General features: G+C 47.4%; 1 protein-coding gene and 1 non-coding gene across 2 annotated transcripts; both read right to left on the reverse strand.

Annotated features, from left to right (window-relative positions):
- Positions 1-2011: 2011 nt before the first annotated feature.
- LOC110529255 (ribosomal protein S12) lies at positions 2012-12407 on the reverse strand. Its single transcript, XM_036984571.2, has 6 exons — positions 12378-12407; positions 12206-12252; positions 9691-9807; positions 8493-8595; positions 7020-7121; positions 2012-2104 (listed from the first exon to the last, which is right to left on the reverse strand). Exons 2-6 carry the CDS (start codon positions 12217-12219, stop codon positions 2042-2044), a joined length of 399 nt encoding a protein of 132 aa, XP_036840466.1. The 5' UTR covers positions 12220-12252; positions 12378-12407; the 3' UTR covers positions 2012-2041.
- On the reverse strand, positions 11831-11904 carry LOC118965659 (small nucleolar RNA SNORD101). Its single transcript, XR_005053038.2, has one exon. It is a non-coding gene; the product is annotated as a small nucleolar RNA SNORD101 (small nucleolar RNA).
- Positions 12408-13340: the final 933 nt, after the last annotated feature.

The following is a 13340-nucleotide window of genomic DNA, read 5'->3' on the forward strand; positions in this document are numbered from 1 at the left end:
TTTTGGGTCGTTGTCTTGTTGAAATAACCAGCCCCGGTGTAACTTCAACTTTGTGACTCCTCCTTCAACATTATTCCCAAGAATCTGCTGATATTGAGTGGAATCCATGCGACCCTCAACCTTAACGAGATTCCCAGTACCGGCATTGGCCACACAGCCCCACAGCATGATGGAACCCCCATTGTATTGTGGGTAGCAAGGGTTTTTCTTGGAACGCTGTGTTCTTCTGCCGCCATGCATAACGTCCCGTGTTATGACCAAATAACCCAGTCTTTGTTTCATCAGTCCACAGCACCTTATTCCAAAATGAAGCTGGCTTGTCAAAATGTGCATTTGCATTACCTCATGGCTAGGACGGTCATCTGAATCAGGGTTAGTTTGGCAGCTGGGCTGAAAGAGGAGCGATTACGATAGAGGAAACCAAGTCTAGATTTAACTTTAGCCTGCAGCTTTGATATGTGCTGAGAGAAGGGCAGTGTACCGTCTAGCTATACTCCCAAGTACTTGTATGAGGTGACAGACTACCTCAAGCTCTAAACCCTCAGAGGTAGTTATTACACCGGTGGGGAAAGGGGCATTCTTCTGACCAAACCACATGACCTTTGTTTTGGAGGTGTTCAGAACAAGGTTTAGGGCAGAGAACGCTTGTTGGAGACTAAGAAAGATTAGTTGTAAAGCGTTTTAACACAAAATCCAAGTTGGGGCCACAGCTGTGTTTAAGACTATCATCTGCATATAAAATGGACGACGGCTGAATAAATGGTAAGACCTGAAAAGGTTCGCAATTATCAATTTAACCTGACTTGGGAAGAATTTCTGAAACGAATCAGGGCAATCCAGGTGTGGAAAGCACTTAAGAGATTTACCCAGAAAGCCTTGTACAAAGTATTGATTCAAGGGTGTGAATACTTATATAAAATGAGATATTTCTGCATTTTTGTAATTTTTTTTACATCGCTTTCACTGTCAATATGGGGTGTTAGGTCAGAGAACATCTACACATATCTATTTAATCCATTTTGAATTCAGGCTGCAACAAAAATGTGTAATAAGTCAAGGGGGTATGAATACTTTGAAGGCACTGCACATGAATTCCAAACGTAAAAGTGTTGGATTTCTTCCTTCTTTCTTCAGACCAGAGGCCGTTAAGATGGACGATTCCCCCCCCCCCCCCCCCCCTTATTACTATAACAGCAGTATGAGGTTGCTAAAACCTCGCCTATGAATGAAAGTTTCCTGCGTAGGTAAACACAGGTAGAGACATTTGAGATGGCAGTAACACATGGGCAGAAAGTGACATTCAATACCACCTTGCACACTCTACTCTGGCTGATATAGGGTGTAATCATCAGTCCAACCGTTGCAAAACAAGCTAACAAACAAATCCAGGTTGTGTTCATTCCCGTTTTGCTCCGCGTACAAAACATTTAACAGAAATCGGTGGAATGAATACACCCCTGATCACACGTAAACACAGTTCACTTTCATAGCAGCCACGTTGTATTCCTTCTCGTGTCTCCCCTCCTTTCACTTCTTCCAGTCGCTTGTGGACGTCAATGCGCAACACATCAGCTGTAGGTGACCAGGAATCCTTTCCAAGGCATAACCGCTACACAGCCAATATCGTTGTCACCACATTTGCTAAAGTAACACCGTAGACAACATAACTAACGAATTAAACCTGCTACAACCACGCAGTAACGTTAGTGTAATCCAATCGCCGTTGTAATCTATTAGGAAGACAAAATGTTCCCAACCTAAAGATTAAGTTTATCGACCCCGCCATTGTACAGAACTAGTTCCTGCCTGTACCTCACAAAAGGACAGTTTGAAAATGTGCCCATTAAGATTAGAATCTCTATAACGTGTACGTAGGCTCTAGTTGTTTTAACAGAAGAGTCTGAAACGTTTTCAGTTTAGTCACTCAAGTGGTTGTAGCAGACTGTACCTTTAAATAAAGCTCTGTATCTCTCCCAGGTCGCACTTAATAATTAACTCTCCAGACAGAAACTTCATTTCAGCTTTTATTGAAAATGACAACTCATTTCTTGGCCTTGAAGTATTCCTCAATCACGTCCTTAGCCTGAGACTCCTTGCCATAGTCCTGTAGAGGGGACGGGACAGTGTTAGACAGCATGGGGGGGGGGGGGGAAACAGTTACACAGGATACTAGCTACAGGACACTTCAATGTTTAGAACAAACTGAGAAATGTCCCAAATGACACCTTATATAGTGAACTTTATAAAGTAGTGCACTACACAGGGAGTAATGGTCCAATTTGGAACAGGGAATATGTACATACATTGTGGTCAGTATTGGGATTGAATGAATTTCCCGGTATTTTACAAAATGTTCCATTGTGAACTGCACTCCATACCGAGACGTCTGTCCCCAACCTGAGCGTTGATGATTCATCAGGCCGTAGAGAAGCCCAGATTTAGACACTACATATCATTTAACAATTCCATTTCACACCACGCGGTTCATATTAATAGTTTACTGGGTTTTCAGTTATCTATCCCAGGAAAAGGGGAGTGGTTTGGGGGCAGTAAATCCCGGCAAATTTCAGTTACCACATTTCCGTCCTTCAACCCTAGTCAGTATGATATCGGTAGAGTTGTACACTGTGGTCAGTATGATATCGGTAGAGTTGTACACTGTGGTCAGTATGATATCGGTAGAGTTGTACACTGTGGTCAGTATGATATCGGTAGAGTTGTACACTGTGGTCAGTATGATATCGGTAGAGTTGTACACTGTGGTCAGTATGATATCGGTAGAGTTGTACACTGTGGTCAGTATGATATCGGTAGAGTTGTACACTGTGGTCAGTATGATATCGGTAGAGTTGTACACTGTGGTCAGTATGATATCGGTAGAGTTGTACACTGTGGTCAGTATGATATCGGTAGAGTTGTACACTGTGGTCAGTATGATATCGGTAGAGTTGTACACTGTGGTCAGTATGATATCGGTAGAGTTGTACACTGTGGTCAGTATGATATCGGTAGAGTTGTACACTGTGGTCAGTATGATATCGGTAGAGTTGTACACTGTGGTCAGTATGATATCGGTAGAGTTGTACACTGTGGTCAGTATGATATCGGTAGAGTTGTACACTGTGGTCAGTACGATAAAGGTTGATTCAGTCTAACTAAAAGGTACATGTAGCCATTAATTGGGACCCCAGACACCACAGCGAGGTGTAGGAGCTCGTACCCTGGCAGACACTCTGACCAGCTGTATAGGACAAGCAGCTGCATGGCACTGACAGCACAGCAGCTGCACTCGCCTGGCCCACTACTGACGCCTGGGTCGACTCCTCACAACCCGCAGTCCAGACGGGTTTAATATTGTGTGGCTGAAGGGCAGGCGGGTTGAATAAATAATTGATATCTATAAGCTACATTGAGGGTTTTTCGGTCTTAGTGCATAAACCTAAATGTTAGGGTTTAACTGTACTCGCGCCAAATAGCCAACACAGCCAATCGCTAAATGATGCTTTCGGGATCAGCAGTGCCGGCTGTGTCGTGTGGTGATTGTGAGTGCCGGCTGTGTTGTGTGGTGATTGTGAGTGCCGGCTGTGTGGTGATTGTGAGTGCCGGCTGTGTTGTGTGGTGTGGTGATTGTGAGTGCCGGCTGTGTTGTGTGGTGTGGTGATTGTGAGTGCCGGCTGTGTTGTGTGGTGTGGTGATTGTGAGTGCCGGCTGTGTTGTGTGGTGTGGTGATTGTGAGTGCCGGCTGTGTTGTGTGGTCTGGTGATTGTGAGTGCCGGCTGTGTTGTGTGGTGATTGTGAGTGCCGGCTGTGTTGTGTGGTGATTGTGAGTGCCGGCTGTGTTGTGTGGTGTGGTGATTGTGAGTGCCGGCTGTGTTGTGTGGTGTGGTGATTGTGAGTGCCGGCTGTGTTGTGTGGTGTGGTGATTGTGAGTGCCGGCTGTGTTGTGTGGTGAGGTGATTGTGAGTGCCGGCTGTGTTGTGTGGTGAGGTGATTGTGAGTGCCGGCTGTGTTGTGTGGTGAGGTGATTGTGAGTGCCGGCTGTGTTGTGTGGTGAGGTGATTGTGAGTGCCGGCTGTGTTGTGTGGTGAGGTGATTGTGTGGTGAGGTGATTGTGAGGCAGCAGTGCCGGCTGTGTGGTGAGGTGATTGCCGGCTGTGTCGTGTGGTGATTGTGAGTGCCGGCTGTGTCGTGTGGTGATTGTGAGTGCCGGCTGTGTCGTGTGGTGATTGTGAGTGCCGGCTGTGTCGTGTGGTGATTGTGAGTGCCGGCTGTGTCGTGTGGTGATTGTGAGTGCCGGCTGTGTCGTGTGGTGATTGTGAGTGCCGGCTGTGTCGTGTGGTGATTGTGAGTGCCGGCTGTGTCGTGTGGTGATTGTGAGTGCCGGCTGTGTCGTGTGGTGATTGTGAGTGCCGGCTGTGTCGTGTGGTGATTGTGAGTGCCGGCTGTGTCGTGTGGTGATTGTGAGTGCCGGCTGTGTCGTGTGGTGATTGTGAGTGCCGGCTGTGTCGTGTGGTGATTGTGAGTGCCGGCTGTGTTGTGTGGTGATTGTGAGGCAGCAGTGCCGGCTGTGTCGTGTGGTGATTGTGAGTGCCGGCTGTGTGGTGTGATGATTGTGAGTGCCGGCTGTGTCGTGTGGTGATTGTGAGTGCCGGCTGTGTCGTGTGGTGATTGTGAGTGCCGGCTGTGTCGTGTGGTGATTGTGAGTGCCGGCTGTGTCGTGTGGTGATTGTGAGTGCCGGCTGTGTCGTGTGGTGATTGTGAGTGCCGGCTGTGTCGTGTGGTGATTGTGAGTGCCGGCTGTGTCGTGTGGTGATTGTGAGTGCCGGCTGTGTTGTGTGGTGATTGTGAGGCAGCAGTGCCGGCTGTGTCGTGTGGTGATTGTGAGGCAGCAGTGCCGGCTGTGTTGTGTGGTGATTGTGAGGCAGCAGTGCCGGCTGTGTTGTGTGGTGATTGTGAGTGCCGGCTGTGTCGTGTGGTGATTGTGAGGCAGCAGTGCCGGCTGTGTCGTGTGGTGATTGTGAGGCAGCAGTGCCGGCTGTGTTGTGTGGCGATTGTGAGGCAGCAGTGCCGGCTGTGTTGTGATTGTGAGGCGCTATACAAATAGTCACAAGATGGGATTTCAAAATAGGCCTTGTGGCACGTCAAGGGAACTGTAGCCTGCTGTTTAGATGGGTTAAATGGAAACTGAAATCTGGACACTGACTGTAGGTCTAGAACTTCTCACATTACCTTAATAACTCCCCACTACCCTGTTTATGACGTCACCTAACCCTAACCCTTAATAACTCCCCACTACCCTGTTTATGACGTCACCTAACCCTAAATAACTCCCCACTACCCTGTTTATGACATCACAAAGAGCAGTCCAACTCCCCACTACCCTGTTTATGACGTCACAAAGAGCAGTCCAACTCCCCACTACCCTGTTTATGACGTCACAAAGAGCAGTCCAACTCCCCACTACCCTGTTTATGACGTCACAAAGAGCAGTCCAACTCCCCACTACCCTGTTTATGACATCACAAAGAGCAGTCCAACTCCCCACTACCCTGTTTATGACATCACAAAGAGCAGTCCAACTCCCCACTAGCCTGTTTATGACATCACAAAGAGCAGTCCAACTCCCCACTAGCCTGTTTATGACATCACAAAGAGCAGTCCAACTCCCCACTACCCTGTTTATGACGTCACAAAGAGCAGTCCAACTCCCCACTACCCTGTTTATGACATCACAAAGAGCAGTCCAACTCCCCACTACCCTGTTTATGACATCACAAAGAGCAGTCCAACTCCCCACTACCCTGTTTATGACATCACAAAGAGCAGTCCAACTCCCCACTACCCTGTTTATGACATCACAAAGAGCAGTCCAACTCCCCACTACCCTGTTTATGACATCACAAAGAGCAGTCCAACTCCCCACTACCCTGTTTATGACATCACAAAGAGCAGTCCAACTCCCCACTACCCTGTTTATGACATCACAAAGAGCAGTCCAACTCCCCACTAGCCTGTTTATGACATCACAAAGAGCAGTCCAACTCCCCACTACCCTGTTTATGACGTCACAAAGAGCAGTCCAACTCCCCACTACCCTGTTTATGACATCACAAAGAGCAGTCCAACTCCCCACTACCCTGTTTATGACATCACAAAGAGCAGTCCAACTCCCCACTACCCTGTTTATGACATCACAAAGAGCAGTCCAACTCCCCACTACCCTGTTTATGACATCACAAAGAGCAGTCCAACTCCCCACTACCCTGTTTATGACATCACAAAGAGCAGTCCAACTCCCCACTACCCTGTTTATGACGTCACAAAGAGCAGTCCAACTCCCCACTACCCTGTTTATGACGTCACAAAGAGCAGTCCAACTCCCCACTACCCTGTTTATGACATCACAAAGAGCAGTCCAACTCCCCACTACCCTGTTTATGACATCACAAAGAGCAGTCCAACTCCCCACTACCCTGTTTATGACATCACAAAGAGCAGTCCAACTCCCCACTAGCCTGTTTATGACATCACAAAGAGCAGTCCAACTCCCCACTAGCCTGTTTATGACATCACAAAGAGCAGTCCAACTCCCCACTACACTGTTTATGACATCACAAAGAGCAGTCCAACTCCCCACTACCCTGTTTATGACATCACAAAGAGCAGTCCAACTCCCCACTAGCCTGTTTATGACATCACAAAGAGCAGTCCAACTCCCCACTACCCTGTTTATGACATCACAAAGAGCAGTCCAACTCCCCACTACCCTGTTTATGACATCACAAAGAGCAGTCCAACTCCCCACTACCCTGTTTATGACATCACAAAGAGCAGTCCAACTCCCCACTACCCTGTTTATGACATCACAAAGAGCAGTCCAACTCCCCACTACCCTGTTTATGACATCACAAAGAGCAGTCCAACTCCCCACTACCCTGTTGATGACGTCACAGTGGATTCACACCAATCCTGCAGCTTTCCCTCCGAGGTGTTTCCAGAACAGAGCAGTGGGTTTATACCTTGATCACAACACAGCTGCAGCCCACCACCTTACGGGGTTTTCCCTCCCGGTCGATCTTGCACAGACCAACCCATTCGCCCAGCTTCTTGTTGTCATCAACCTGGTGGTCAGAGACAGGGGAAAAGAGAGTTTCAATACACAAGCTGTACTACCACCTAGTATCTCCATAGGGCAGTGATAACATGGCTGCAGTCCCCACTGTTTATAGAGTGACCCAAATAGCTCCCTATTCCCTACACAGCGCACTAATATTAACCAGGGCTCGGTTCCCCAGAATTATTTTAACGCCAATTTAAAATCGTTAGAACCTTCGTAGGAGCATCGTTAAATCTCAGAGGCGTTACCCAAAACCCTCACTATTAAATGCTGTACTTGTAATTTAAAAACACCAGCTCCAGAATACTGATGACTACTAATAAAGTCGCCAATATCTTTGTAATTGAGACAAACCACATTATAAAAAAGACGATTCAACTGAAAACCGAAATGATTAAAATATAAACAGTAGGCTACAGGCCCATTACAATCAGATTAAATACGTTTGATGTCAAATCAATGAGTTCTATTTTACTACTGTCTAACTGGACTCACGACGTGTCAGATCTGTTTACTGCGTTGTCGTGTAAGAAACTAGCCGAAGGAAACTATTTTAAATGGTGCGTTGATCTGAGTAAAGCTCAGGTGCCGTCAGTACCGACACAGGCGCCAAAGACCGGTCTCGCCGCGTGGCATTTCAGTTAATGCATAGTACATCATTGGCCATCGCATCATTAAAAACACGAGTAAGCCGAGTGGTTTTTAATGTCCACATTGACTCTGTACCGGTACCCCCTGTATATAGCCTCCACAATGACTCTGTACTGGTACCCCCTGTATATAGTCTCCACATTGACTCTGTACCGTAATACCCTGTATATAGCCTCCTACATTTGGATTAGAGTTCCATCGCTAAGGCCTGTTCCCCTTCAGGAGGCTGAAAAGACGCGGGCCTCAAATCCTCAAAAAGCTCTGCATCGGTGCCACCCTCTACACAACAAGTTTTCCACTGTTAGTCTACACCTGTTTACCAATAACATAACGAACACAATCGGATTGATCAGGAGGCTCTGGTGCAGTAGTACCACATAGGGAATAGGGCAGCGATATACACGCAGGGCCGGTGGGCTTAAGGCCATGAAATACTGTGTGGATGAAGGGCGGGTCTGTAGCAGGCAGCTTGAATAAAAATATATTTCTCTATGAATAGTTCTATATGCTACATTGATAAAAACATTGGGCTACTTACTGTCCACAGGCCTCAGTAGGGGAAGCCACAATGTGACACAGAAACACTTACACTCAGCTAAAGTAACTACTACATTTACTAAACACTATTCTCATACTACACTCCCTTGTTTAGCCATGTCTCCCCCTCAACACCCTCTCCCCCGTGCCCCCCCCCCCCCCCCCCCACTCCATATTCGCTCCATACCTTGATGAGGTTAATCTGATGCTCGGCGCAAAGGGCCTCCACCAGCTTGACGTACATGGGCTCGTCACAGTTGGCCGCAAGAACGCAGAGGTGGGCCTGGCGCCTGGAGGGGGGTTAGAAGAGGGGAGCAACAGCCATTAACAGCCAGTGGTAATTTACCATCACATCAGAAATATAACGAATACGGTAATCTAGTAAGCCTTTGTGAATGCAGCCTAACTGGAATTCCTGTTCCTATACGGTGCCACGCCCAGCTCTGGTGGCCACAGGAAGCGCACTACTTAGGGAATAGTGTGCCATCTGGGAGGCAGTAGTATCTCAGATTTTTGGGTAACGATGACAGTTCTCACAGGATTCAGTAGAAGAAAACCAAAAACCATCAGCCGTACTTCACCAGACCAAGATGTACTCTAAAGGAGCCTACTGTTAAGAAGTTAGAAGAAACTACTACTGTTAATTCCCTTAAGTCCAAGGACCCTGTGTCGTCTTCAGAGGTTGACTGGTTCTCGTAGACAAACTCGAACCAAAACATCTACACACCAAATCGAAACATAAAGCCTTCTACTTTCACGTCCATCAAAGTCATTTAATGCTGTACATTGTTTTGAGCACTTTTAACAGTTGAGCCGACACTATTTTTCCAGTAACAACACGTTTCTTGTAACCTTCTTCCGTCACACACACAAGTGTTCGGAGCATGATTTACACGTGTATAAGGTAGTCGTTGTGATATTGTTAGATTACTTGTTAAGATATTACTTCGTGTCACCACGTGTATCTGACAAATAAAATTTGATAGATAGCTAATTAGCATAGGAGGTCCCCCTGTCTTCCGTAATCACATATAGCTGTGAGGGAACACTAACCCGTATTTTTATTTATATATATATTTATATATATATATATATATATATATATATACACATTTTTGTATTATTTTGTATTAATGTTAAGACATCACATCAGGTCTTTTAACAAAACTGCTCCGACAGAAGACTCCTTCATCCAGACACTTGTGTAATGGAACTAGCTCATAAAAACAGAGAGGGTGAAAAGAAGGACCAGAAATTCAGACTTCGTACCAAATGATGCCCTTTTACCTACATAGTGCACTTCTTTTAACCAGGTGCTGGGCCCTGAGTAGTGCACTAAATAGGGAACCATTTAGGACACAAGAGGACCAGAAGTATTCACTCACTTGTCCAGAGCCTTGGCAGCCTCGCGGATACCACGAGCCAGGCCGTCATGGATGAGGGCGGTCTTGAGCACCTCGGGGAGAGCGGTGTTGACATCCATCACACCTCCAGCAGCGATGCTGGGGGACAAGGAGAGGAGATGAGGAGACAAGGCGAGGAGATGGGAGAAGAGGAGGGCAGGAGAGACAAGGAGAGGAGACGAGGAGATGGGAGAAGAGGAGGGCAGGAGAGGAGACGAGGAGATGGGAGAAGAGGGCAGGAGAGGAGACAATGATAGGAGAGGAGATGGGAGAAGAGGACACAAGGCGAGGAGATGGGAGAAGAGGAGACAAGGAGAGGAGATGGGAGAAGAGGAGACAAGGCAAGGAGATGGGAGAAGAGGAGACAAGGCAAGGAGATGGGAGAAGAGGAGACAAGGAGAGGAGATGGGAGAAGAGGACACAAGGCGAGGAGATGGGAGAAGAGGAGACAAGGCGAGGAGATGGGAGAAGAGGAGACAAGGCGAGGAGATGGGAGAAGAGGAGACAAGGCGAGGAGATGGGAGAAGAGGAGACAAGGCGAGGAGATGGGAGAAGAGGAGACAAGGCGAGGAGATGGGAGAAGAGGAGACAAGGCGAGGAGATGGGAGAAGAGGAGACAAGGCGAGGAGATGGGAGAAGAGGAGACAAGGCGAGGAGATGGGAGAAGAGGAGACAAGGCGAGGAGATGGGAGAAGAGGAGACAAGGCGAGGAGATGGGAAAAGAGGAGACAAGGCAAGGAGATGGGAAAAGAGGAGACAAGGCAAGGAGATGGGAAAAGAGGAGACAAGGCAAGGAGATGGGAAAAGAGGAGACAAGGCAAGGAGATGGGAGAAGAGGAGACAAGGCAAGGAGATGGGAAAAGAGGAGACAAGGCAAGGGGGCAGGAGAGGAGACAATGATAGGAGAGATGGGAGAAGAGGAGACAAGGCAAGGAGATGGGAGAAGAGGAGACAAGGCGAGGAGATGGGAGAAGAGGACACAAGGCGAGGAGATGGGAGAAGAGGACACAAGGCGAGGAGATGGGAGAAGAGGACACAAGGCGAGGAGATGGGAGAAGAGGACACAAGGCGAGGAGATGGGAGAAGAGGACACAAGGCGAGGAGATGGGAGAAGAGGACACAAGGCGAGGAGATGGGAGAAGAGGACACAAGGCGAGGAGATGGGAGAAGAGGACACAAGGCGAGGAGATGGGAGAAGAGGACACAAGGCGAGGAGATGGGAGAAGAGGACACAAGGCGAGGAGATGGGAGAAGAGGACACAAGGCGAGGAGATGGGAGAAGAGGACACAAGGCGAGGAGATGGGAGAAGAGGACACAAGGCGAGGAGATGGGAGAAGAGGACACAAGGCGAGGAGATGGGAGAAGAGGACACAAGGCGAGGAGATGGGAGAAGAGGACACAAGGCGAGGAGATGGGAGAAGAGGACACAAGGCGAGGAGATGGGAGAAGAGGACACAAGGCGAGGAGATGGGAGAAGAGGACACAAGGCGAGGAGATGGGAGAAGAGGACACAAGGCGAGGAGATGGGAGAAGAGGACACAAGGCGAGGAGATGGGAGAAGAGGACACAAGGCGAGGAGATGGGAGAAGAGGACACAAGGCGAGGAGATGGGAGAAGAGGACACAAGGCGAGGAGATGGGAGAAGAGGACACAAGGCGAGGAGATGGGAGAAGAGGACACAAGGCGAGGAGATGGGAGAAGAGGACACAAGGCGAGGAGATGGGAGAAGAGGACACAAGGCGAGGAGATGGGAGAAGAGGACACAAGGCGAGGAGATGGGAGAAGAGGACACAAGGCGAGGAGATGGGAGAAGAGGACACAAGGCGAGGAGATGGGAGAAGAGGACACAAGGCGAGGAGATGGGAGAAGAGGACACAAGGCGAGGAGATGGGAGAAGAGGACACAAGGCGAGGAGATGGGAGAAGAGGACACAAGGCGAGGAGATGGGAGAAGAGGACACAAGGCGAGGAGATGGGAGAAGAGGACACAAGGCGAGGAGATGGGAGAAGAGGACACAAGGCGAGGAGATGGGAGAAGAGGAGGGAAGGAGGAGGAGGAGATGAGTTACATTAGCTACAACTAGCCCATTACGTTAAGTGAGCTGGGTTGAATGTTTTCCCGGCGTGTCAGACAGGGGATCTCACTCATAATTTAGAGTGAAGGGGTATCCGACTAAAGAAAGTAAATCATCACACGTGCACCGGAAATTAACTATTATACTGTCAACTCACTATATTCACAGAAATAGCTCGATAGGTAACTTAGTTACAACCAACGGACTAAACACATGCTTAGCTTGCTAACGTTAACTGGGGGGGGTATCTCTGGTAAGGCTATTCCATATTACTGTTATCAATAGTTCTGGAAGTGCACTTAGAGGCATGGATATATTTAACACGTCCGTCCCCACTTTGCAAACTATGCAACTTTGAAACGTGCAATTGAATTAGTTAGCCCTGGTTCAGCGCAAAGCGGGAGTAGAACAGTCACGCTTACCCTTCCTCGGCCATTGTCGATTAGCGATGGATGGGGGACCTAAAATTCTGCAATATTGACCAAACATGATAGAAAAGTTATTATCCATGATGACAGGGTGACTGTGGGGAATTTTAAACAAAGGATGCTTGATCAATCCGACAGATTTTTTGGGCGAGATCAAGAAACCCACCCTAACTCCTCTGTGACAGCGGGTAAAGAGAACGTCATTTAGTCGGCGACATTCATTTAAGGGCAGAAGGACCCGAGAAGTAGGTGGCCATTATTCTGCCTGTCTAATAAATCGTCAAATGAAGAGTTACAATACGGTGTAGTAGAGTGTTCGAACAACGATATTCATTTGGGAAATATATTTGTAATATCGAGGACTATGAAGAAGGCAGTGGAAACGTTGGATTACATCAAGGTGACCAGAAGCGGGTCTGTTTTGGTTAATTGTGTCTTCTTCGATGAGGTTTAATGGTGGTTGGCATCCAATAAATGTTGCATTACCGCCACCTACTAGACTGGACTACAACTCCCGTATACTTTGCTTGAAAAAAAAATCTATAAATAAACAAATACCCTACCGTCTAACACTACACTCAAATGTTTTACTTTTTATTATAATAATAAACAACCTATTTAGTAAAAACTCAGGCTAACAGCCTGAAAGGATGGGACACCACCACTTAACACACCCTGTAACTCTTCTGAGTCTCACAACCAAATACCTCTCTGCGGCTTTTTTATTTATTTATTTAACCTTTAGCAGCTGCCACCACAACCTCAATTTTCTGCGACTTACGTTCCATCCCTGCAGTACAGTTGATAACCAATGCTACAAATGCTAAATATCCAATCTTACTGAAACATACAGTGGGGACAACAAGTATTTGATACACTGACGATTTTGCAGGTTTTCCTACTTACAAAGCATGTAGAGGTCTGTCATTTTGATCATAGGTACATTTCAACTGTGAGAGACGGAATCTAAAACAAAAATCTAGAAAATCACATTGTATGATTTTCAAGTAATTAATTTGCATTTTATTGCATAATATAAGTATTTGATCACCTACCAACCAGTAAGAATTCCGGCTCTCACAGGCCTGTTAGTTTTTCTTTAAGAAGCCCTCCTGTTCTCCACTCATTA

The sequence above is a fragment of the Oncorhynchus mykiss genome, chromosome 8, assembly GCF_057628025.1.
Source record: "Oncorhynchus mykiss isolate SJ-2025 chromosome 8, ASM5762802v1, whole genome shotgun sequence".
Lineage (NCBI taxonomy): Eukaryota > Metazoa > Chordata > Actinopteri > Salmoniformes > Salmonidae > Oncorhynchus > Oncorhynchus mykiss.